Genomic DNA, 26,620 nt, shown 5'->3' with positions numbered 1-26,620 from the left:
TATATGGGGAAAAGCTCTGCTTTATTCAGATAGCAAAAGGTTGCGAATCAAACATGGTTTTCTTAAACCGTATTTTGCACATCTTTGAAACCAGAGAAGTGGACCTCGGCAGACAGACTCCTGGATGGAGGGAACAGGCCCATCATCACCGGGTCCTTAGGTACTTAGCACCCTAGGAACTGAACCTGGGTTTGAGGGAAGCAAAAGGTCTGAAGGAGTAGCCCTCCTCCTGTCTGGCTAGGGAGGGGGCGGGATCCCCGCCTCCTGCCTGGTTTCTATGGCTATTGAACTCACGTTGTGGTTACACTGCTGGTCACTGAGCTTGTCAGCCCTTTGGGCATCGCGATGGAGACCACAGGTGGGGAACGAGGGTGGAAGAAGGGGTAGGACTCTGGCCAAAGGCAGAGAGCTCGCTCCTCCCATTCCCAGCAGCCTTCAGCTTGTTTTCTCCAGGCAAAAGTCAGCAGGCTCTCCAACAGTGGGGTCTCCAGGCCCTGGGGTCTGAAAGACTGCCAGACTCTTGAAACAAACGCAGAGGCCAGCCTGGGCAAGGGGGAGTCTCACCATGCTTCGGCCCTGCGGTCCTGCACAAAATGGTCAGCGTCCTCTCTTCCATGAGCTACCAACAGAGGGGAGCCAGAGCACGCCTGTGCTCCTTGAGGAACCGGGCAGTGTAAACCCCCATAATAAACAGCATTTTCAGTAGCCCCCTGCTCAAGGGGCCCAAGTTTGTCACAGCTGGCACTGGAGGCTTTCTCAGAGCACAGGTGTGGAGGGGCAGGGGCGTCTCTGGCGGGCCTCCGCCTCACAGTGGTGCTCACAGGACTAATCTCTTGCTCTGAGGAGTCTTAAAGGATGATAGCCACCACGGGGAGGATGCTGCTGGAACGTCACTCAGTGGGAATCCCGACGGGTCAGGTGGGAGCTATAAAACTCCCACTTGAAAGGGCCCTTCTCTCTTCCATCCCAATTCATACCCTCGGCAACTGGCCGAGGGCGTACTCCTCCACTCCTTGTAGAGGCCCATGTGAATGGGGCAGGAGGTCTGGGCTCCATCTTGGCTGCATGGATAGTAACATGGCCAGAGCTTCAAGGGCCCACAGTACAGCGCTGGAAGGGAGACAGTGCCACAGGTTAAAAGGCAGGAAGTGAGAACAGAATTCTTGGCTCAAAGCTGAAGGAAACAGGAAAGTGATGGCGGTAAGACAGAGTCAGGAACATTGGTTCTGCCCACGAGGCACTCGGTACCATCAGCTGCTCTCAGCACCCTTCCAGGGTCTGCTCGAGGGTCAGACTGCTTGGGCCTAAAGCACAGAGCAGGGACCCCACCTGGGGCCCGGCAGCAAGCCAGGATGGAGCACTACTTCCTGCCCATCTAAAGCCAGAGAAAGGCAGAAGCCTTCCCTCCAAGCTCCCCTGGTTTCCCACCTGTGGGAAGGAAGGCAGGAGGCAGACACCACATCGTCCTCGGCTAGACAAGCAGCCTAGGCCTCCCCAGGGCAGCTGCCCTGGAAGGAAACATGCCTTACTTCCGGGTGGAAGGGGAGACGGCGAGAGGCAAGGGGAACCGAATCGTGTGGGGCACCCTCTGTGCCGCCGGGGTGGTCTTCTCAGGCTTGAGTGAGCCCACGACGTTCCTGGGGGGCCTGCAGGAAAGTCCCGGGGACCTGATCAGGTGGGTTTGCATTGAAACATTTATACCAACACCCCTACTGATTCCCAGACCAGTCCCCAGAGCACCTCTGGAAAGAACGGGCTACACCATTATGCTGAGGGCACCTCCTCCCACAATAAGGACATCAGTGGCAAAGGAGAGGGACAAGAGATGATGACAGCCAAGTCCACCCTGCCTCCCGAGGCCCATCTCTGCCCACAGAGGAGCTATCAGCCAGCAGTCCCGCGGCAGCCGGGCACTAACAGGCACTTGGCTTCTCTGCTGCCGTTTCACAGAGAGGCACGCGAAGGCACAGGAGACAGGAAGGGGGCCATCATGGTTGACCCACTGCCTGCAGCAGAGCTGGGGCTGGATGCCAAGCCCGCCAAGTGCAAACTCGTCCTTACGCTCTGCTCCGCAGAAATCCAGGGCTCGGCATGACCCAGGGGCTGGACTGGTGGGAAGTGCTGGGCCCCTCCAGGGAGCCACTCCTCCCGTCCAGGAGCTGTTGGCTGCTCAGAGTGCAGGGGTTCTCTTGCTGCATCCTAGAGGCAGGCCCCGCGACGAGGCAGAGACAGCCTCTGAGGGGAGTCTCCTGTGTGAGGCCAAGGCTTCCCTGCTTCTGCTGCACAGCCAGGGGGACACAGCCCGGAGCCAGGCTGGCCCCAGTCCTGCTCGCCCTCTGCCCTCACCTCGTGCCTCCCCGCCCACTCACTGTGCGCGGCCCCCTGGACGCTCCCCAACTACCCAGGGGCCGGAGTGCTCCTTCAAGCCCCTTCCCCCAGCTGTCATTCCCACTTCAGAAAAGTCCTCTTGCCACCAGAAGTTGGGGATTTCATGATGGGATTACATGCTGAAGCACCTTGAAAGTGAGCTTGAGATAGAACGTGTCTACATATTTAAGTGCTGGGAGGTCCCCTGGGCCCGGAGAAGGGCCCCAGGAAACAGGCCATGGCTTCCTGACCCCCTGCCTTCATGGGGTGTGGCTTTAACTGCCTTGTCACTGCCCGCCTCCCAGTGCTTAGAGTCCCACCCAACAAAGACTCAGCAGCCTCGAATCCCAGGGCCTGTCACCAGGTTCACGGAGCCAGGGCAGCAAGGGGACTCCAAGGAATGAACCCCTTGGAGTCCTGCTCCTACAGGAGCGCTTTGGCAGGACAGCCCGGGGCCTCCTGGCCAGGGAGGGGACACGGGAGCCTCTCAGGAGGCTCCAGGACGCAGGCCGTCAGGACGTCCACCGGTTCCCGGCAGGATGGGCCGGGCGGCTTCTGGGCGGCGGGCTCCTCCGTGCAGAACGTGCCAGTCTTCTTCCTGAGTCCTGCCCCTCGTGTGGGAGGAAAGAGAAGGCACAGTGAGCCAGAGAGAACAGGTCAGGTGATAATTCATCCCCCCACATCCAACTGCGCCTGAGGGAGGCTAGGTGCATAACCCCTGGCAGAACAGACCGGAGGCAGACGAGGACTGCTCTCCGGGGCTCGAGCAAGTCCCACTCTGTGGACTCTTCCACCCGAGGGCCGCGGAGCTCATGGGGCGATTCTGCCCCCAGAGGACCCTGGGCAGAGTCTGGAAGGGAGACGTTTCCAATTGCTACAACCAGGAAGGTGCTGTTGGGAACCAGCGGGTGTGTAGTGGGCAAGGCCAGAGTTGGCCGAGAGCAGGACGGGCCCCCACAATGAAGAACTCTCTGGCCCCGAATGTCCACAGTGCTGAGGCTGAGAAACTGCCTGGGGAGGAAGGCTTTGTTATATAAAGTCTGGCTGGGTTCTCTGTTTGCTTCAGAGGTACAGTCCCATCGCCCTGTGATTACAACCTGCAGAAGGGCATGGCCGAAGGCATCTTCTCCTCCATCCCCAGGGGCCAGGCTCAAAGAGTAACTCCTTCAACAGATGCTGGGTGAAGGACCCTACCTCAGAATCACCCTCTTTTCCTTCTCTCCACTTCTACCACCCACCTCCCTGCACCCACAGCCCAGCTGCAGGCCCAGGGCCACCCTGCTTCCCACGGAGCCTCTGTCGACCCTGAGGCCAGTCCACTGCAGACGACCGCACACCCCGAGACAGCATGTGAGTGGGCGCAACAGGACGGAGACCCGTGCGCAGCCTAGAGAAGCTCTGTTCTCTGCTCAGTGACTGCTTGAAGAGAGGAAAATTTCTTAAGACTTTCAGTAACTTGGCCTCCAGGATAATATCACTTCCCCTCAAACCCAGTCCCGGCCCAGCCCTCCAGGCGAGTTGAGAGGCTCTCTTCATGGACCCCTCCCCTGCCTGTCACCCCTAACCTTCTCCACGCAGCACGGTCCTCACAGCCCCTCTGAGCCGCACTGACCTCTTCCTGCTGCAAACAGGGTCCCCACAGCCCAGGACAAGGTGGTGCCCCTGCCCTCACTCGTCCAGTCCTCGAGTTATTCCTGGTCATAATCTGAACCTTTAAAGAACGTCATGGGCACCACTCACCAGACACTGCTCTAAGCACTTTTGTTGTTGTTCAGTCACCAAGTTATATACGACTCTTCACAACCCCGTGGACTGCAGCACGCTAGGCTTCCCTGCCCCTTACCATCTCCCAGAGTTATTAATTCACTTTAGAGATGAAAAACCAAAGTACAGAGATTAAGTTGCCCGAGGTCACGTGCTAGTTAGCAGCAGGACTAGAACTTGAACCTGGGCAGCCTCGCTCTGGAACTTCCCGCTCTAAGCGCTGGGCCCTGCGGCCTGCAGTGTGGGCGCCCAGCCTGTCTAGCTGAATGATAAAGGTGTCCTGTCCTGAGCACCCACCGGTCTAGCAAAGAGTTGAGCACGTGACCCCTTAGAGCAAGCCTGTGGTGATGGCTGACTTGAGCGCACTCTACCAGGCTCTGAGCTCAGGGCGGGGCTGGGAAGCTGAGGTTCTGCTCTTTGACATCCCCGCATCTAGGAGCTCTGCCGTGCGTACTTACTTGCGTGGGAGCGGGGCGGCACTGGGGCACAGGTGTAGACGTGGCTGAACCGCCGGCCTGAGGAGGTCAGGTACCAGTGCTGGATGGCGGGCTGGGGGTCGTACTCTGTGACCGCCACACCGTTCACGGCCGTCATCATGAGCATGTTGATCACCTCGTTGGAGAGCTTGGTCCTCTCCTCAGTCCTGATCCGGTTCATGGCACTGAATCCGCGCTCACAGCAGGAGGTGGAGACGGGCACGCAGACCACCAGGGCCACGAGCCGGCTGAGCAGGGGGAAGCGGCGGTGCTGGGCCAGCGCGTGCTCACAAAGCATGGAGAAAGGCAGGTTCTGGGCCACGGCCTTCAGGCCCAGCCACTCCTCCAGCAGCGCCTCCTCTCTGTATCCTGGGGGCAGTGAGAGCTCAAAATACCTGGCCAGGGTCAGGATGTCGTCATTCCCAAAACTGGCCAGGGCCACCCCGCTCGGCCAGGCCTTTGTGTCAAACACTGCCATGCTCCTGAGCTGCGGGGCACGGTCGGTGTCAAACCTCTGCTGGAGGTATTCGATCCCCGTCAGGACCACTCTCTCCCTGTCTGCCTGGAACCGCTGTTCTGCCGTCTCAGTCCTGTCCAGCATGATGCCATGGAGCCGCCCGTCCCTGAAGTGGGCATTGAACTCTTCCTCTTTGGGGCCTGCCCGGTGGCGGAGGGTCTCCAGTGCCATGTAGGCCCGCCCCAGTGTGGCATTCACCTCGGTGATCAGCACCATCTCCTTCTGGCACACCTCGGACAGAGGCCGGTAGATGCTCAGGAAGTCCAAGAGGAAGTGGCAAAACTTGAGGAAATGGAAGCCCTTCATCAGCTTCAGCACGCCCTGGGCCCTGTGCCCAACCTGGCCCCCCGCGTCCACCACACCCTGGAGATGCCTGGCCAGGGTGGGCCAGCTCAGGGTGAGTGCCTTCAGCGTGCGGCTCTCGCTGGTCACCCACCTGACCGCATTCAGGTCCTTCAGGCGGACCATTTCCTGCTCCAAGGGAGCCGCACCTTCCTGCAGCTCGTTCAGCCTCTTATTTGAGGACTGGTAGAACTTGAAGACGGTTCGGATGTGCCGGTCACACTTCTTGACCAGGTCGATGCCCCCGCAGGCGTCGACCACGGCCAGGGGGAGCCGGTGGGCCACGCAGTGCACCGGCAGAAGCCGGGGCAAGATCTCCTGCAGCTTCTCCACCAGGCCTCCCCCGCAGCGCAGCGGGGCGGAGCCGTCGGTTCCCAGGCCCACCACCCAGCCCGGCTTCCGGAAAGGGATGTCCAGCTCGTCCAAGGCCGAGATGATGGTCTCAAAGTACCCGTCCGCCGTCTCGCTGTGGAGGGGAGCCAGCGTGAGGTAGGACTCCTTCGTCTCCGTCCCCTTCAAGTAGCGGAGGTAGATGCCCACGCACGCCTGGTCGGAGGCATCCGTGGCGCTGTCCAGCAGCACGCTGACGCACGGGGAGTTGCGCACGTCCTCCAGGATCTCCCTCTTCAGAGTTTCAGAGATGTACTTGATGAACTGAGTGCAGGCGGTACGGTTTCGGTACTTGCCCAAAATCATGGTCCCCGTGCTCTGGAGGAGTTGCAGGATCTTCTCGAAGTCGTTCAGGGGCCTGGAGTGGTACGCAATTGAGTAGGCGGCGTGGAAAAAGTGCTCCATGTTGGCCATCAGGTCACTGGAGATCTCGGGGACCAGGGCGGCCTGCGGGGCATCCTCCCTGACTTCCACGGTGTTGACACAGAGCTTGTGTGCTTTGCTGACCTCGTGGTACTTTAAAGTCTCCACTTTGAAAGGGCCCGTGTAGCCGCGGACCAGCCGGGATGATCTGTCATGGAGACTCGGCCTTTCTTTGCAAGCTGAGCAGAAGAGCTTGGTCTCTTTGGGGTCGATCACTAACCATGGAAACTGCCCAAACCACGACCTCTGAATTGAGCGGGGTCTGTAAGTCCTCTTGATTTTCGCCTGTCCATCTGCTTCCACTCCACAAAGGTGGGGCCTGCAGTAGGAGGTACACGTTTCCACAGAGGGAACTGGAAGCCACGTGGACTGTACAGTCGAGGCCTGTGTGTGCGCGTCTCTAACAGCCACTGTCTTCTTTTTCCCTTTGGGGCAAATCAAACTATGCTTAGTTTTGCTGCCCAGGACTCTGCAGCCCCCTATCAGCTAAGACAACCCAATTCAGTAAGTACTTCTTATGCAAAGCAGAGGAGATGGATGGGCTCCACCTTTCTAGAAATCAGAAAGTGAAAAGTGAAAGTCGCTCAGTCGTGTTGGACTCTTTGTGACCCCATGGACTATACAGTCCATGGAATTCTCCAGGCCAGAATACTGGAGTGGGCAGCCTTTCCCTTCTCCAGGGGCTCTTCCCAGGAGCGGCTTCTCTTGAAACCCTTTCCCATTATTTTCTCTGAAAGTCAGTCTGGCTCCCCACGGGTTATGTGCTAATCCTCATGGTTGCTTCAGCCAGCCGCCCCGTCTCTACCCACACAGTTCCCCTGGGATCATGTGACATCAGATGCTCATAAGCTTAATTAGCCACCTTGGCTGTAGATGCTGTTGGATGGTCTTAATCCTCTTTCGAGGCACCATAAAGAAATGAGGGTAAACATCCATAAGTCTTATTAGCCGAGAAACAAAGGGGGCATAGAGGTATACACAGTAGCTAGGGGCTAATAAGTTACTGATGGACATATGCAAAACTGCTGACTCCCACAGACCAGCAGTGTTGTCGCTAAATGCCAGAGGAGCAGGGGGAGGGAGGCGAGGCTCATGGCCTATGGGTCACATGGCTCCTCGTGACCAGTGTCCACCATGTATCTCCCCCATCAGCTCTACCACACCATCCCGGTTTCACTTCCACTCATCAAAGCTCCTTACTTTTCCCAAACAGTCCCAGTTGCTCAGACTGTTTTATGCTCTGAATGCAGGGTTAGTTTCGTATTCATGTTATTCTACCCAGGGCCTAACATAGGGCCCCGTGCACAACAGATTCACGTGAGTGTGGCTGAACTAACACTGTGTGACGTGCTGTAGTTGCCTGGCCCCTGGACAGACCCATCAGCACTCGGCAGGTCAAGACCCACCTGGAGGACGGCCTTTCCCCCACTTTAGCCCGTGTGGGTCCTTGATCCAGGGTGCAGCTCTCCGCTCCAGTTTTGAGATCAGGTCTGGTTTGGCAGCAGCAGGCCCTGTTGCGGAGACAAAGAGTCACAGTGACGTCACGGCCCTGGACTACCAAGTCAAGCAACCCACCGGAAAGAGCCAGGGAGGCCTCGGCTGTATTTCCTGATAAAATCTATTCAACTAGGGGCACAATGAAAGCATACCTGTCTGGGGTGCTGACTGATTGTTAAAACCCAAAAAGGCAGCCAGATTAGGGGCATCCCTTAGCTCCATGGGCCAGACATGGAAGCCATGAGTCCGCTAAACACATCTAGAGGGGAAAGGGTGAAAACAGGAAGAAATACAGAGGCCAAAAGTAAAGAAGACAGGGATGATAAAGTCACACAAGAAGTGGGAGAGGGTCACCAACAACTGTCCCATGCACATGCTTCTCAGCGACACCTATGGCTGGCCTTGGAGCAGGTGGCTACTCCACTGGGCACCTGAAAGGCCCCTAACGCTGTGTCTACACTGGCAGTGGACCCTGAAATCCGACTCAAAGAGATTCATGTCTTTGGGTTAAGCACTCCCCTTTGCTGAAAACATGAATATTCTTCAGGGATATGTGAAAAAAATTGCTTTCTTGATTTAAAATAAAACCCATTCATCTCTACTTACATGCTTTTTATGTATCAATGTGAATGGGTGTATAAACTTTTTTTGGAAAGACATATGCAAGCAACTGGTAACTGTGGGCACTTCTGTGGAGGGACTGAAGGACAAGGTAAAAGGGAGATTATTTTCACTATTCATCTTTGGATCATTGGGATATATTTATATGTTAGTGTGTGTGTGTGTACCCACATATTACTACTAATGAAAATATAATAAATTATTAATCTGTGGTAGACTGAATACATGTCCTTCTTCAAACATCTCTTAAATGAGGGCAAAGGAATAATAAACAGTAAAAAGGAACATAAGCCCAAGAGAAACACTGCACTAGAAATGTTAATACATCTTTAGAAGGAAAGGAGATGGAAGAACTAACAGCTGAACACCAAACGCCAGCAGAGGGGGTAACAGGCAGAAAGAAGTGGGGCTGACCTCAGAGTCCCCACAAAAGCCAGGACCTGGAGGCACCAGGTGTGGCAGAAGGTGGTGGGCAAGAAGAGACCCGTTCAAGCCCAGGTCCTCTCACCTATTCCAGGAAACCAGAAAACACCACCACCCTGCCTCAAGGAGGAGAAGAGAGATTAGTCCACAGAAAAACTTAACCAGAAAGGTTCTAGGCCCTGGGATGCTGGGGTGAGTGAAAGATGAAGGAGAGGGACTGCAATGCAAATAGATGAAGACAGCCTACAGACCAGAAGTTGTATTCCTGGGCTCCAGGAACACCAGCTCAGCATACAGCTAAGCGGGAGACTGCAGGTTTTCTTTAGAGAAACAGAACTGCCCCTCCCCAGCCCCCTTCACAAAAATAGCTACGGATCCAGACTCTGGCAGGTGTTTCAGTGAAACATCCAGGTGCACATATGGTAACCCTACAGTGAATGTAACTAAGCGGGTAACAGGCAGGAAGGCCAGGGGTCTCCAAATGGAGGAAATAGGCTGCAAGTGTCAGACATTTCTTCTCTCTCCCTTAAGCGGCAGGAGGAAACAAACTACAAGGGTCAGATTTTTTTCCTTCTCTATACAAAATTAAAAGGAGGTCTCTCTTAAAATTCTGTGTTGCCATGACTACACCTGGTTCCACCTGAACTTAACTTTTCTCAAACCTTGAGCTAACCAATGTGTTTTTCTTATGGAAATATTTTTCTTATGCTATGTTAATGAAACTATATATTTGCTTTGGAATTTGCCTTTCTTTTTTTTTTTTTTTTTTTTTTGGAATTTGCCTTTCTTCACCTAAGACTAAATTTTTTCTTTTCCCAAACCTTGGGCTGATTTCATATCAATTGTTTTATGGCTGGAGGCCATCCTATCTCAAAAATGCATATTGTGGGAGAGGGGCCTGGTGAAACTCCCTCAGCCTTGAGGCGTCTTGCTTATCTGATTAATAGCTTTCTAACAGACATGAAACAGCTTGCAAAAGACTAGCAGGTGGGCACTCTTTCTGCCCCCTTCTGATGTCTATGTCAGAAGCTTTCTCTATCTCTTTTATACTTTAATAAAACTTTATGACAGAAAAGCTCTGAGTAATCAAGCCTTGTCACTGGCCCTGGACTGAATTCCTCTCCTCCAGAGGCCAAGAATCCAGCATCTTTCACGGCTTAGCAACAACCTTTCATAACCTACCCCTTGAGTCCCAGTCATGCACACAGAGATTCCAGTCAGTTTTTAAGGCTTTATTCTTAAATATGAATGAACCTAAAGATATTTATCCAAGACAAACTGTGAACATGAAACAAGAAGGATAAAGAATGGAAGGAACTAGAGATAGAAGCAAAACAAAATTTCAACCCCTCCCCTAAAAAGGAGAATATTCCCACCAAGAATAGTCATGATAGTTATCCATGAAAAGAGCAATAAAGACTCTGAGATTAAAAATATGATAGAATAAATTTTTTAAAGTAAAATAGAATTGTTAGAAAATAAAATGGAGGAAATCTCTAGGAAAGTAAAACAAAAAATACAGAAGCAGAAAACAGGAGAAAAAGTAAAAAATAAAACAAAACCAGGGACTCAATTTAGAAAGTCTAATATCTAACTAATAGGACTCAGAAGAAAGAAAAGAGAAAATAGGAAGGGAGAAATAATACAAAAATGTTTCCTCAAACTGGAAAGTGTGTTTCCACATGGAAGGGAAGCACCAGATACCTAGAACAAAAGATGAAAAAACATTTCTATCATTAAGCACTAAGTACTTCAAAACACTGGGATAAATCTTAAATCCTTTAAGAGTGGAAAAACAGGCTGTGTTCAAAGATTTAGGAATAAAAATGTAATTAGACTTCTCAACAGGACCTGTAAAACCTAAAAGCAGTGCTTTCAAAATGCTGAAGATAATCATCTCCAACCTGGAACTCTATACCCAAACCAAGTTCTCAATTATGAAAGCAGAGTAAGGGCATTTTTAGATATACACTCTTAAAAATATTTCCTCCCATGAACCCTTTCTTAGAAAGTTACTGAAGGATGTGCTCCAACAAAATGAAAATGTAAACCTAAAAGAAACAATAGATCTGGGAGATAGGAGAGAGACAAAACAAAGTCCAAGGCCACAGATATGCAGCAGGCCTAAAGAATAACTAGCTTAGGCAGAGCAGAGGGATGGAAGACTCAGTGATAGACATCTCCAGAAAAAAAGTGAGATAAGTCACAGGATGTTTGATCATGTGGAAGAAACTCTTTGAGGAGTTGTATAATTCCATGGAGAACTTGAGAAGAAGTGGTGATAGCACAGAAAACTAACAAAATAAAAAATAAGAAAAAATTTCAATTCCTGGGGGTGAAAAAATCCTGCAGCAGAGGAAACATCATCATATGTCACTTTGATGAAAAGTAAATAATACATAATCATTATTGGGCAAATAATTCACATTGAATTAACCAAAAAAGTATGATATACCTGTTCTGAGAGGATGGAAGAGAAGTGGGGGTCTGGGGTGATGTAAGAGGGCCATATCTTCATCCTCCACAGTAGGAATCAATAGATAATATCTAAAATCAATAAATCAGGAATAGCAATAAACATATGCAACAGGATATTAAAGTGTGGTTCTGTCTGCCTGTTTTAAAGGCCCCTTCAAAATAGGAGCCAACTCTTTCCCCATTCCAAAGCTAGACCACCAAAGCCCGACTTGGAAACAGTGGCTGAAACACTGGGCTGTAACCCAAAGCTTCACCACTAAGAGGGAGTCAGAACACTGGACGTGAAGAGGTCAGGGAGTTGGATTTTAGAGACGTTTCTGGAAAGAGCTGTTAGGTGTACTGTGAGTCCCCCACACTACCATGGAGAAGGGTAGAGTGGAGTGGGCTTCTTTCCTCTGCCTAATGGGAATGATGTATGACCTGCAGTTCCTGGAGTTGTGGGACTACTCAGGAGCCCGGGCCTAGAAAAGACTGAAGGCATAAACTGACCCATGGGCCTAGCTGCACCGAGGCAGGTGGAATCTTAAGATCCCTGACCAGGCATCGAACCTGTATGTTAAATTGGAAGGTGGATTCTTAACCACTGGACCACCAGTCCCCATCTCTGTGAATTTGACCATTCTAAGTACTTTTTCAGTTTATTGTAAATAGAATCATAGTTTTTGCCATTTTTGTGACTGGCTTATCTCACCTAGCATAATGTTCTCAAGGTTCATCCATGTTTTGACATGTGTCAGAAATTTCCTTCCTTTTCAAGGCTGAATAATATCCTATTATATGTATAGATTACATTTGCTCATCCATTCATCCATCCATGGACATTTGGGTTCCTTCCACATTTTAGCTATTGTGAATAATGCTGCTATTCTGTTTTCCGAATATTTTGAAAATATTGCTGCTATTCTGTTTAAACCTTGCTTTCAATTATTTTGGATATGTACCCAGAAGTAGAATTGCTGGATTGTATGATAATTCTTGGAGAAGGAAATGGCAACCCACTCCAGTACTCTTGCCTGGAGAATCCCTTGGACAGAGGAGTCTGGTGGGCTAGTCCATGGAGTTGCAGAGTAAGACACAACTGAGCAATTGACACACACACACACGATAGTTCTATCTTTAGTTCTTTGAGGAACTGCCATATTGTTTCCCACAGTGACGGCACCATTTTATATTCCCACCAACAAGGCATAAGGATTCTAATTTCTTCACAACTTCATCAGTACTTGTTTTCTATTTTTTTGATAGTAGCCATCCTAATGGGTGTGAGGTGGTGTCTCACTGTAGCATTGATCTATGTTTCCCTAATGATCAGTGATATTATCTGTTCATGTGCTTACAGGCCATTTGTACATCTTCTTTGAAGAAATGCCTATTCAAGTCCTGTGTCCATTTTTAATCAGGTTTATTAGGAGGCCTCTGTATAGCCTGGTATTAATCCCTTATCTGATATGTGATTTGCTAATATTTTCTCCCATTGTGTGTGCTGACTTTGTATTAGGTTTGTCTTTTTTTTTTCCCCCCTTTTCCCAGCCATGCCACATGGCTTGTGGGATCTTAGTTCCCCAACCAGGGATTGAACCCAGGCCCTCTAAAGTGAGAGCACAAAGTCTTAACCACTGGACCACTGGACAATCCCTGGTTTATATGTCTTTTGATGCACAAAATTTTAGTTTTCATAAAGCCCAACTTGCCTATTTTCTTCTCTGTTGCCTGTGCCTTAGTCTATGTAGGTAAAGGTCTGTCAATTTTGTTATCTTTTCAAAGAACCAACTTTTGGTTCCACTTATTTTTCTCTACTGTTTTTCTATTTTCTATTTATCTCTGCTCTAACCCTTATCATTTGCTTCCTTCCATTAGCTTTGGGTCTAGTTTATTCTTCTTTTTCTAGTTCCTTAAGTTGTAAAGTTAGGTTGTTGATTTAAGATTTTTCTTGTTTTTAATGGAAGCATTTATGGCTATAAATATCCCCCTTAGCGCCACTTATTCTGTCCCATGTCAAAATGATATGTTGTTTTTGTTTTCATTCATCTTTAAGTATCTTCTAATTTTTCTTGTGATTTTCTTCCTTAATCCATTGGTTGTTTAAAGTTGCTTAATTTCCACAATTTTGTGAATTTTCCAGTTTTTGTTGTTGTTGTTATTGATTTCTAACCTCATCCCATCATATTTGGAGAAGATACTGTTTGATATCTATTTTTTTAAAATCTATTAAGGCTTAATTTGTCACCAAATGTAATCAATCCTACAAAATGCCTCACGTGCATATGAGAATGTGAATACTGCTACCATTTGGTAGTGTTGTATCTAGTAGATATCTATTAGACCTAGTTGGTTTATTGTCTGAGTACTCTATTTCCTTATCTTCTCTCTGGTTTTTCTACTCATTACTGTGACTAGGATATTGAAGTCTATAACTATTATTGTAGAACTATTTACTTTCTTCAACTCTAGCAACTTTTGCTTCACAAATTTTGAGAGTCTGTCATTAGGTTTATATATATAATTTTATATCTTCTTTCTATACTGAAACTTTTATAAATATATAATGTCTGCATCTCATATGTCTTTTTGATTTAAGGTCTATTTTTCTGATACTTGTATAGCCAACTCTTACTCTCTTCTGATTACTATCTGCATGGAATATTGTTTTTCATGCTTTCACTTTTAATCTATTTGTGTCTTTGGGTCCAAAATTAGTTTCCCATGGATAGCAAATAGTTGGATCATGTGTTTTTATCTGTTCTGACAATGTTTTTTGATTGGAATGTTTAACCCATTTACATTTAAAATAATTACTGATAAGAAGGGACTCATGACTGTCATTTTGCTATTTGTTTTCCATATGCCTTAAGCTTTTGTCCTTCATTTCCATCATCACTGTCTTCTTTTATGTTTAGTTTATTTTTGTAGTGAAAATGTTTAAATTCCTTTCTAATTCCCTTTTGTGTATATTCTATAGCTATTTTCTTTCTGGTTACATGGGAATTACATTTAGGGATTCCCAGGTGGCTCAGTGGTAAAGAATCGGCCTGCCAATGCAAAAGAAATGGATTCAATCCCTGGGTAGGGAAGATCCCCTGGAGGAGAAGATGGCAACCTACTCCAGTATTCTTGCCAGGAAAACTCCACACGGAGAGGAGCCTCGCAGGCTACAGTCCATGGGGTCACAAAGAGTCGGGCACGACTTAGTGACTAAACAACAACAGCAAACATAGGGATTACATCTAACATCCTAAAGTACCAACACTCTAATGTCAATTTAGCTTAACTTCAATAGTATACAAAAACTGCTCCTTTACAGCTTTCCCCATCTCTTTCCATTGTTGACATCACAAAATTACATCTTTATATATGTGTGTCCCAAAACATAAACTAGTAATTCTTTTAAATGTGTTAAATTATGTAGAAAATAAGATATGGAGTTACAAACAAAAGTTAGAAAATACTAGCTTATAGATTCTTTTTTTTCCTTTAAAGAAAAAAATCACAAATCTCAAATCACATAGGAAACAAAAGGTAGTTACAAACCATTGTTATGATAACACCAGCTTTTATAACTGCCCATGTATTTACCTTGATTGAGGTCTTTATTTCTCCATAAGGCTTCAAGTTACTGTCTAGGGTCCTTTAATTTCACCTTGCAGGCCTCCCTTGAGCATTACTTGCAAGGAACTTCTAGTGGTAAGGAACTCCCTCAATTTTTGTTTAGCCTGGCATCTCTTAATTCCACCCCCACTTTTGAAGGACAGTTTTGCCAGATATGGGACTCAGTTGACTTTTTTTTTCATTTAGCACTTTGAATATATCTGCCCACTGCCTTTTGGCCTCTGGAAGTTAGATCTGTTTATAATCTTATTGAGGTCCCTTGTATGAGATGATTCACTTCTCTCTTGCTTTCAAGGTTCTCTCTGTTTTTGAAAGTTTGACTATAATGTGTCTCAGTGTGGGTATGAGTTCATCTTACCTGAAGTCTACTGATCTTGGATATTTGTATTCACAAAGTGAACGTGAAAGTGTTAGTCGCTCAGTCATGTACAACTCTTTGCAACCCCATGGACTGTAGCCCACTAGGCCCCTCTGTCCGTGGGATTCTCCAGGCAAGGTTACTGGAGTGGGTAGCCATTCCCTTCTTCAGGGGATCTTCCCCACCCAGGGACTGAACCCAGATCTCCCGCACTGCGGGCAGATTATTCGCAGTGTGAGCCACCATGTCTCTGATCAAATCTGAGGAGGTTTTAGTCATTCTTTCTTTCCTTTTCTCCCTCTCTTTTTTTCTGGGACTCCAACAATGTGCATGTTGGTCCACTTGATAGTTTCCCACATGTCCCTTGGGCTTTGCTCATTTTTCTTTGACTTTTTTTCTGTTTCAGGGGATCCATAATTTCCATTGTCCTATCCTCAAGCTTGCTGATTCTTTATTTTGCCTGCTCAAATCTGTTTTTGTATTACTCTGGTTAATTTTTCATTTCAGTTGTAGTTTTCAGCTCTCAATCTTCTTTCTGGATCCTTCTTTGGTTTTCTCTCTTTATTGATATTTCCATTTTATCCATACATTACTGTCTTGACTTTCTCCACCTCTTCCTAAAGTTCTCTGAGCATTTTTAAGACAGTTGTTCTAAAGTATTTATTTAGTATACCTGCCATCAGGCCTTTTTCAAGGACAGTTTTGTTTAGCTTTTTCCTTTGAATGGGTCATACTGTCCTATTTCTTTGTGTGCCTTGTGATATTTTGTTGAACACTGAACATTTGAACCTAATAATGTGGAAACTCTGGAAATCAGGTTCCCTCCTGTCCCCAAGGTTTGCTGTTTTTATTGTTTGGGGTTACCATTATTATTTTTCTTTTTAATTTTTTTTAATCATTATAGACTATCTCTGTGCCAAATATCATCCTGAGGTGTAAACTTAAAGTCTTCTCAGGTCTTTTCGAGTCCTTCCCTAGTCATGCAAAATCACTTTCTTAATTTTCCTCCTATATGGTTTTGAATCTCCTAGTCTTTAACATCTGATTTCCAAAAAAGGAAAAAGGGAAAAATTAAAGAGGAGGGGGAAGAACTTGCAGCAATGGGGGAGGTATACAACATTGGCTGCTTACTTCTTTGTCTGTACGTCTGTGATGAGAAGCAGCAATCAGTGATCAGAGCACTGACCCTTGACTGATATTTAGAGGACAGTGCCCTTTTCAGTTCAGTTCAGTTCAGTCGCTCAGTCGTGTCCGACTCTTTGCAACCCCATGAATCACAGCACGCCAGGCCTCCTTGTCCATCACCAACTCCTGGAGTTTACTCAAACTCATGTCCATCGAGTCGGTGATGCCATCCAGCCATCTCATCCTCTGTCGTCCCCTTCTCCTCCTGCCCCCAATCCCTCCCAGCATCAGGGTCTTTTCCAATGAATCAACTCTTCACATGAGGTGACCAAAGTATTGGAGTTTCAGCATCAGGAAGAAGCACAAGCTGGAATCAAGATTGCCGGGAGAAATATCAATAACCTCAGATATGCATATGACACCACCCTTATGGCAGAAAGTGAAGAGGAACTAAAAAGCCTCTTGATGAAAGTGAAAGAGGAGAGTGAAAAAGTTGGCTTAAAGCTCAACATTCAGAAAACTAAGATCATGGCATCTGGTCCCATCACTTCATGGGAAATAGATGGGGAAACAGTGGAAACAAGTGTCAGACTATTTTTTTGGGCTCCAAAATCACTGCAGATAGTGATTGCAGCCATAAAATTAAAAGACACTTACTCCTTGGAAGGAAAGTTATGGCCAACCTAGACAGCGTATTAAAAAGCAGAGACAAAAAAGAAGTGCCCTTTGGCCCACCCCAACTCCTGCCAACTGTGTGCAAGCTGCTCTAGGCACACGGTACAGTTGCTTGCATGTGGTGGGGTGAGAGATGGGCAGCCGCTACTATACTAAGAGCTGAAATTGACCAAACTTAACCACAATTTCCTTTCCAACTCTTCCCCTGTCAGCTGAAAGCCTCTGACAGATTTCAGAGTTCCAAAATAGCTACACCAGACAGACTGTACCAGTGCAACTGTTGTTCAGGTAAGGAAACAGATTCTTGGTGCTCTACCATCTTCCCAGAGTTCTCCTCCTAATCAGGACAGTTTTGAAGAGTACAGTACTGGTCACTTTATTAATTAAAATTAGAACACAAATGTGACTAAAAAGTGAGTGGAGGCCTATCTGTTACCTGAGTGTGACAAGTCATGGGCCCCACTCAAGGTTTCACCCTGTAAAAAAGCCAAAATGGAGGCCACAATTTGCTTTTATTTTTGGCCTCAGCATGCAGGATCTTAGTTCCCTGACCAGGGATTGAACCCATGTCCCCTGCAGTGGTAGGGTAGAGTCTTAACCACTAGACCACCAGGGAAGTCCTAGAGGCCACCTTTTGAATAAACCCCTGGACCAAACACTCATAATCACATAACCAAATCTTAAATTGTCCTAATTTCCTCAAAATGCTGACTCTGGTCTTAAACAAAATTTAAGTTTCCTTCATGTCAGAGTGACTGTACAGCTTCTGAGACAATTAGTTACACACAAGAAAAGGTAAACTATCCTAGAGAGAATATAATCACAATTTTAAAAAGTACTCCTTAATTCACATTTTATAAACTGAGCATTACGTGCTGATAGCCAAGCTTTTAACTACTTTGGGTGTGAAGTCTCCCAGTTCATGAACAGTTTGTTTCTTCCTCAATAAAATATTCCTATCAGGAAAGCTCTCTGAATTTTCTTTTGACAATCCAAAGGGTGAAAAAGAAAATCCCCAAAGAGGTGCCCCAAGCAAGTGGTGATGGAAAAGAATGAAGCTGTTTTAGAAATGCATCCTGCTGAAGTTTGTGCTTTAAAAAACAATGTCTATATGTGTGTGTTTCTTAGGCATAATGAAACCATTTACTGGAAGAAACAGCTAAAAATTTTTGGTGAGGAGGATTCAGCAATAGAGAATGGTGGGACAGGAACTGTCATTTTTTTTTGTTACATGAGAACTACTTTGATTAAAAATATACATAACTATCGGGCTTCCCTGGTGGTCCAGTGGTTAAGGATCCGCTTTGTAATACAGGGGACCTGGGTTCGATCCCTGGTCCAGGAAGATTCCACATTCTGAGGAGCAACTAAGTCGGTGAGCTATGACTACTGAGCCTGCGCGCCTAGAGCCCATGCTCCACAAGAGAAGTCACCACAGCGAGAAGCCCGCCCACCACAACCAAGACCCAGCACAGCCAAAAAATAAAATAGATAAATAAAGGTCTTTAAAAAACATAATTATGAAGAAATATTTTTAAAGACTAGCTGAAATTATACATGAGACTGAACATCCCTGAAAATGTTTGCCTCAGTTACACTCCCCTGGGGCTTGGTCACCTCTGACTGTCCACAGCATGACCACACTGGCCCTAGAAGTGCTGAACCCCAGGCACAGCTCTTTGAAACTATGGCTGAAATGGTGCTAAAAAACCTTTTGTTTTTGTTCTCTTCAGAACAAGTGAAACAGGAGGAATTTGCAAACAGCTTCTCCTATGTCTTAGTAATGGAAAAGTGATTGAAGAGATATAAATAGCACATGCACGCATGTGCATGTTGATACATACATACATACACACACACACACACACGCACACACACACAAAGTCCAGAAAAATGGCTTGGCTTGCAAAGACAGATTCTGATCCTTTCAGGCTACTCTGACCCCCAAGGTTGGCAGACTGGCTCCCGCACCAGTTTGGAGATGGCCCTTCTGGCTCCTGGCACTGCTTCTTCTCTCTCTGGCTCAGCAGGATCCCCACCGGGAAGCCAGATATGGTCCACTGTGCAGCAGCTAGCCTCCTAGACAACATATAGGCCACTCTAACTCTGGCTTATGCCACTGAGGGCTTGCCCACTCAGCTTTCTTTCCACTTGGTGATCTGACTTCTCCCAGCAGTGAGGTCCAGCAGTCGCTGATTAACTCATCTGTAGAAAAGGCACTGCCCACCTGAAGTGACCTGATACTCTGCATACGATGACACCTTTACTAGTAAAAACAAGGGTTACCACATAGTCCCTGTATTGGCTTGTCCGTTTCTGTTACTGACAACTATTAGTTTCTTAACAGTGAAATGTAACTGAGTTTTCTTCTTGCGGGGGTGGGGGGAGCAAGATATATCACCAAATATGGCCAAAGTTTGAAACCAGAATTTAAAATACTGAAATAAAAGAACAGCTGGAACTCTACATAGTGATAAACAGTTCTAAATGAGCAAGTCCACAAAAGTAAAGGTTGACAGAGGAAAGCACTAAAATCAAAGCACAAACCTCTTCTTTTCGCCATAATCAAAGTGACTGTCCTCTACAAGTTCAGTCCTGTTGATAAGACAACTGGTGGGGCCATGGAGGCTGAACCTAACCTGGAAACTACCAGCTGAAAAGCTTTAGTCGACAACAGTTTAACTGCTGCACAACTGACAGATTAACATTAAATCTGACTGCATCAAATTGAGACTGTCTTTTTAAAAGACAGGTACTATAATAATAAAATCTAAAAGAACAAACCTACTAGTTGTAAATCCTAATAAGAGAAACTAAAGAATTAGCTGGGTTTCCTCAAACGACAAGAGCACAAGGCAATCAACAGTACAAATGTGCTGCGATGCAGCCTGAGGACCAGCGGACCACAGAGACCCACAGCCTGAGCTGAGCTGACCTGAGCCAACCCCAACCTCTCACCCCAGGGCAGCAGCCCCTTTCTGCACCTCAGTTCTCCTGGAGGAGAGGCCTACTTACTGAAGATTTCCCCACTTCCGAACATATAGAAGTTAAAAAGAAAAGGATAAAAAATGCTTAGATGACACAGTCCAACGCAACAATCCAAGTCAGGCCCACGCTGTGGGAAACCCACTGCTGCACCACCGGTCACCCGTCTTCCCCATGGCTTTCCACAGGGGCGCTGAGGGCAGAGCGCACCACTGCTGCTCACTCCTTCAAAGGAAAAACCAACTTCCTTTAAGACTGGTTTCTTAAAAACCAATCTCCTCCTCGCTCGCTCGCTCAGACACTGGGTGGTAGTGATGCTCTTTGAAGGTGCGCTTCAAAGGCCTTGGCCCAGGACACGAGCACAATACCTATGTCCTCATGAAAGAAACATTTTTTCACATCCTTTCTGAATGTTTGAGGAGCCATTTAAAACTTTGTGAACAATGATAAGAACAAGAAGTATATTGGTCAAGGATGCTCAGAAAATACTCAGGTGCCCAGGAAAGGGTGCTGTGAGCCAGGACATGACACCAGGTAAGCCACAAATACTCGGATTCCTTATTCTGTAGACATCATGACCCAGGTCGCTGGTGGAATTCCTAAGTTAGGCACAGCAGCCTGTTCTGCAAGGCTTTTGTTACAATACAGGCTAGTAATAATAATAATAACAGCATTTAAGATGAAGACTTGTCTTTTTGGTGCCACGTGAAAATGCAGGGTCCCTGATGGATAAAGGAGGCAAAGAGAAGAACAAGAAGCAGATGCAAGAGAGGAGACTGCTCCGGGAAGGTGACAGCAGCGTGTGCGGATCCTTCTCCAAGGCCTGTAGCCCAGGGACACCCGGGCCGACACTGCCCACCCCACTGGCCCGGGGATGAAGCAGCGCTGGCTCAAAGTAGAAGTGGAATCCAGGAGCCCACCCATACGCCCTTTCTCGCCTCCCTGCCTCCACTCACGTCATCCCCAGCTCTGTCATGTCTGGAAGCCAGTCCTCCGTCCTGGGCGCCTGGTTTTCAGCACAGTTAAAGCACTTCATTCTCTGTAAAGCCTGTCCTTATCCCTCCCTTGGATGCCCGGCCACATTAAGCTACTGTTTCCAGCGGCCCTGGGGGTGCTCCCTGAACCTCTTTTACAAAGCTTGTGTTATTTTCTAGTTTCTTATTAAAGTGCCTGTCTCTCCCACAAACCTGCTAGTCTCTTGGAAGCAGAGACCCTGACTCGTGCCTGTTCATCCAGCACACAATAGGTGCTCAGTAAGTGTTTGGTGGAAGATGGATGACAATGGGTGGATGAAGAAGAGATAAAGCACAGCACCCCGAGGCAGGGAAAGTTCTGAGATGCAAAGATCTAATCGTTCTCTGCCTACGTGCAGATAGAGGGCAGGAATGGGACACCAAGGACAAGCGCAGCTGCCCTCGTGGGTCCCCATCTCCAGTGATGGCGCAAACAGGGGGGTTTCTCGGATCTTTACCCAGGGACGCCAACAGCTCATAGTTCATCCGCATCACGTCTCTGTACATCTCCTTCTGCCGCTTGTCTAGCGCGCCCCACTCCTCCCGGGTGAAATACACTGCCACATCCTCAAACACCACCGGGAGCGCCTCCAACAGCCCCTCCTCAGAAGGATCCTGCAACAAAGAGTAGCAGGCGCTCAGTACTCCTCTCACGTCGGACACCCAGCGTGATGCTCCGGGGGTCCTGTTCACAGCCTGTTTCTCCTGGGAAGCCTGCCGAGAGGCCCAGACACACTCTGAGGAATTCAGCTATCCGCTGAAAGTCAAAGGAGCAAATGTGTGTGGCCCAGAGTTGGTAGGTAACAACACGAACCTCAGCATGATCCTAGAAGGAAGGGAAGATCCTTCCTATTCTCTCTGGGAAGGAAAGGACAATGCACTGAGGAACAGGGGTCTCGAAAAGCCTCGTGGCTGCACCCATCCTCGAGAGCACCGTGTACTCATCCACCATTGCAAAGGTGGCCGCTGCCTCTGAGCCCCTGCTGAGGCTCCCCATCGGGATGGAAAGAAGCAGTGAAACAAGTAAAGATATTCCTGTTCAGTGACTAGGTTAACACACACTTTACTGCTAAAGGAATTCAGGCTGTAAAAGCTTAGACCTGTTGATTATCTTCTGATCCTAAAAACTGAAGGAACATGAAGGGAAATGAGCTCTGTCCCTTTTCTGGATTCCATAAAAATCCGAGCTTACTGACTTACTTTACTTTACTTTACGTTAGGAATGAGGGACGCCTGAGCTCTTCTCACCAGAACACTAGAGGGGTTGCTCAAAATGACATGTAGTAAAATCCCGTTTATATGGAGGGGAAGTTGAGAAGGGGGGACGGATTTGGTTACTCAGAGATTCCAATTAACACAGCTTCCCTGCAGGGCAATTTTCCAAAGAATCAGAAACTAAACCTGTTGCATTTGATAAAACAGGCCTGAGGTCAGAAGTGGAGTCTGGAGGTCCCAGCAGTGCAGCAGAGCGTGGAAGGAGAGCCCTGGGCTGGCGGCCAGGGGTTCAGGGGGAGGTCAGCACCATGAGCTTCCTTGGTCTCTGGCTACATCTTAGCTCTTGCCCAAAAAGGTGAGTTTAACTATGGTTGCTACACCCGCTTCAGTGCAGCATTAAAAAAACATGATCCAAAGTCTGAAGAAACATGATCCAAAGTTTAAGCTGAAACACATCTTTTACATTGATTATTTAAGAGCTTTGTGGCTGTTTTTGTGATTGTGGATTGTTTCTGGAGTAGTGCGGTCATTTTAGATTCTGGATAAAGATGGCTTTTCTGAATGTAGCTGTTCTCTTTATGTCAGAAGTTAGAGTATTTGGCCCCATTAATATGTTTTTGTTATCTACCAAAAGGAGATAATAGTAGTAGGGTTGTGATCAATAAAGAAGCTGATACATGTAAAGCACTTAAAACAAGACCCGGCACAGCTGAAGCATGGCAGCTTATGGTAACATGATAATGTCAGCGGCAGCTACAGCTAACGGAATTGTTCCACCATCATCGTGCAATATACATTGTTGTCAGCAAGGAATCCTCCCCCTTGAGCCATCATTATAAACATATTACCTGGCCACAGGGTTCGGCAGAGTCATTATATAAAATGTTATCATCTGAGGAGCTGCGGACGTCATCAACGATTTCTGTTTGCCTGAAATCAGGGATGCAGTCCAGGTACAATGCAGGAATTGCTCCATTCCCTCCAGGGTCTCCCAGGGTGGCTCTTGAGCTGGGCAGGAGCTGGGCCACATTATCACAGGCCTCCAGAGGCCCTGGGGGGTAAAATATGGAATAATCTGCAGGGAAGAAGGGCCCCTGGCTGGCCAGTACATCACCAGACACCTCCTGGGTGCTCCGGAAAGTGGCTGCCCAGCGGGGGTCCTGTGCAGCCAAGGCCTTGACACAGAACACGTGGGCCTTGCTCTTGGCGTGGTATTTGAGAGTCTCCACCTTGAATGGTCCAGTATAACCTTCTATTAATCTTGACCGCTTGTCCCTGACAGATGGGTATTCCCGGCAAGCAGAGCAAAAGAGAGCCGTCCGCTCCTCATTCATGACCAGCCACGGGAACTGCGCAAACCACGACTTCTGGATGGATCGGGGCTTGGAGGGTTTGCTGCTTCTTCCTGCACAGTGTCCCTGGACGCTGCCTCTCTCTGAGCTGAAGTGGGACAGACAGGCTTCCTTCTGAGGAGGCAGGTACAGCCCAGCTTCTCTGGATGAGCACTGCATGTCCATTTCCTCCATGAAGCCCATCTTGTTTTTTCCTTTAGAAAAAAGAAACAGATGGAATTGTCTCTGAAATCCTACAGGTTGAGTCACTACAACTCAGAGGTGCTCAGACCCACATTCTACGAAAGCTGGAACCACAGCCACAAAGTGACCCACTGTACCTGGGTTTTCTCTCCAGCCCCCAGCCCCCAGCCCCCAGGCCCACCTTGCCTAACCCCAAAGAAACAAATAGACTTTAAGAAAGTTCTTTTTTTCCCTAATATAAAAGGACAGATACACCTGGCCAAAAAGAGATCTCTAAAATTTCACCTGTGCAGCCTAAGACAGAGGCACAGCCTTCAAGAGAGCAGACTTATTTACTAGAGACTGAACACTGAACTTAGAGAATGTAGGGTTAAAGAGGTAATTGAAGCAAACACCACTACTCCACACTTAGCAGGAATCCCCTCTTTGGTACCCTTGCCAGACAGGCATCTGCACTAGGCTCATGGATCTTCAGAGTGAGAAAGCACCCCCACCCCTCTACCAAGCAGACAATTTTGGCCCCCAGAGAGTTCTCTTGAGTTGCATCCATCTTGGGTTACATTCCCCCTGGGAGGGCTACTTCAGCACCCCTTCCGAGAAGTGAAAACTTCCAGGACCTCACTAAGATTTTTCTTCTTTAAGCTAAACCAGAAGTTTCTTTCTTCATGCCTCAACTGAAATGCAGCTTAGACACCTCTAACTGCTCTGGTGCCATTTCTCATGCATGAATAAGTTCAGATGCCCAGCGGGCAAGGACTTGACAGTATTTGCTCCAGGGCAATGGACCACAAAATGGTCTATTACCAATCCCGGAAGCACAAATCTACTAATAGAGTCAATAGGCCCAAAGTTAAGAGCCAAACACAGCAAACACAAACCAAAACAAGTCAAGGCTTTGTGTGGTCCATCTGAGATAGGCCACAAGGGATAGCAATCTTCCCTGATGCCATTCCTAGAGGAAGTAGGAATGAGGAAGAGGAAGTAGGAAACTCCACCTCCCCTTTCTCCGATAAGAGGGGCTGGGTTAATGCGGTCTATTACACGGTGACAGATGCCATCTGGCCTGGCTCTGGCCAAGCCAATCCCTGAAGAGGACAGGCTCACCCAAGGAGGAAAGCAAACATCAATCCCCAGGACTTAGCGGCTATCCGTTCATTCACCTGTTCATTCCACAATCAGCTACTGAGCAACTGTTTGCCAGGCATCTTTCTTGGCATTGGGACTATAGTAGTAAATGAGACTGAGTCATGCCTCCACGGAGCTTAGAATATATCGTTATACAGAAACATCTCCTCTCAGGTAGAAATACACTAAAGGAAGATGAGAGTACGGAGAACAAGGTGTGCATATCTTAGATCAAATGACCGTTGGGGGAGGAGCAGCATTCGTGTGTAACTGGTGCACAGGTAGAAGAGGACCAGGCCAGAGGCCTGGGGCCCAGCTTCCTGTTCCCTCCCTCCAGCAAAGCACCCCTCCTCCCGGGGCATGTCTACGCTCACCTGGGTTGGGACTCAAGTGACTCCTCTGGCCTTGGACACTGGCAAGCCATGGCTCTGGCCCTTGCTCAAATTTATAGAACAGCTCTGGGCTGGCAATACTTGGTCCTGAGTCAGGAACAGAGAAAAGCACTATGAGGTTGAATCCAGGTCACACAGGTTAAAAAGGTTATAAAAGCTACTGGTTCAGAACAGAAGCTCAAACTCAAATGCTGAGTGGGACCAGACAATAATCTGAGGAAACCAAGTGCAGGGGGCAAGAAGGGGAAGCTGTGGATTTGAGCCCAGGTGTCAGGGCAGGTGCTCAAATTCAGGAGAGGCCATCAGTCAGATGCAGGGTCAGCACGGCCAGACCATCCCAGTTATCAAGAGAAGCCAGAAATCATATTTCTATGTGAACCCCTCCATGGCTAAACACAGAAAACTTATTTAAGCATTTTAAAGAAGCCAAACACACACACGAAAAAAAAAGAAAGAAAGAAAGAAAGAAAACAAAGGGGTAGACCAAATCTGGCCCAGTGTTACTTTGCAACTTCTGGTTTAAAAGAATCATCAGTTTTCAAACTTTTTAGTAGACACAAAGAACGCAACACTTCAATCCAAAGAGAGCTGAGATTGTTGCCCCCATAAACCTTAGACAAGGGCCAAGGTGAAAAGAAGCAAAGAAAGGCATGGTGATGGTCATCAAATTGAAATCAGAAGAGTATATATGCACAGACACAAGGAACTACAATCACCTCTGTCCGTGGTACCGAAAGTCTATCCACAGAAGCAGAGAAAGGACATTCAGCAAATAGAAAAGATGAAAACAATCTACTCGGGCACAAACTTTTAAGTTGTTTCCTTTCATTAAACCACTATGACAAGCCTGTGAAAAGGGAAAGCTAGTGAAGAATGACACCAAGCCTCGAAAAGGCTAATGGGCTTGGCCAGGCCTCGTGGCAGAGCCGGCACTGAGACCAGATATCCACGCTGCAGATCTGAGGCTACCTCCACCGCTGCCCACCGCCTCCAGTGTCTTCTGGGCACTGAAACAAAACCCACCTTCCAGCAGCACCGTTCACAGGTGGGGCTCCCCCTGCCCCACCCCTGCCCCTGGCGCCCTGAGATATGCTGAGGCATCCAGGTCTAGCCCTGGCATGCCCAATTTCCCCACTTCTCTTGGCCAGTTTAAGTGGAGAAGAGAATGCATGATGTGTGAATCCATAGTCAGTTAAGCCAGATAGAGGACTGAGTGGATAAACAGTGTCAAGATGTTGGGGAAAAAATGGTCGGATTGTAGACAATTCTCAAGCCTGTCACAGTCAGATATGG

General features: G+C 47.7%; 1 protein-coding gene across 4 annotated transcripts in view; it reads right to left on the bottom strand.

Annotated features, from left to right (window-relative positions):
* Positions 1-6: 6 nt before the first annotated feature.
* Positions 7-26,620, bottom strand: part of ZNF862 (zinc finger protein 862) — a 33,809-nt gene continuing 7,195 nt past the window's right edge. Inside the window, exons 3-10 of one of the 4 annotated variants that reach the window (XR_010663703.1) lie at positions 25,310-25,414; positions 23,124-23,821; positions 21,519-21,675; positions 7,686-7,790; positions 4,590-6,704; positions 2,062-2,978; positions 1,429-1,646; positions 7-1,110 (exon numbers count right to left, since the gene is read on the bottom strand). Coding sequence is in view for 1 of the 4 variants with exons in the window: in XM_065939369.1 (XP_065795441.1) it covers positions 2,791-2,978; positions 4,590-6,704; positions 7,686-7,790; positions 21,519-21,675; positions 23,124-23,821; positions 25,310-25,414 (3,368 nt within the window). In the remaining 3 variants the exon portion in view is untranslated. Of the gene's footprint in view, positions 2,979-4,589; positions 6,705-7,685; positions 7,791-21,518; positions 21,676-23,123; positions 23,822-25,309; positions 25,415-26,620 lie in introns of all 4 variants that reach the window. The other 3 variants (XR_010663702.1, XR_010663704.1, XM_065939369.1) reach the window with 3 other exon arrangements.

Source organism: Muntiacus reevesi, chromosome 6, assembly GCF_963930625.1.
Source record: "Muntiacus reevesi chromosome 6, mMunRee1.1, whole genome shotgun sequence".
NCBI classification, from domain to species: Eukaryota; Metazoa; Chordata; class Mammalia; order Artiodactyla; family Cervidae; genus Muntiacus; species Muntiacus reevesi.
Note: the sequence above shows the minus strand (reverse complement) of the source record. Positions and strands in the feature narration are given on the sequence as shown.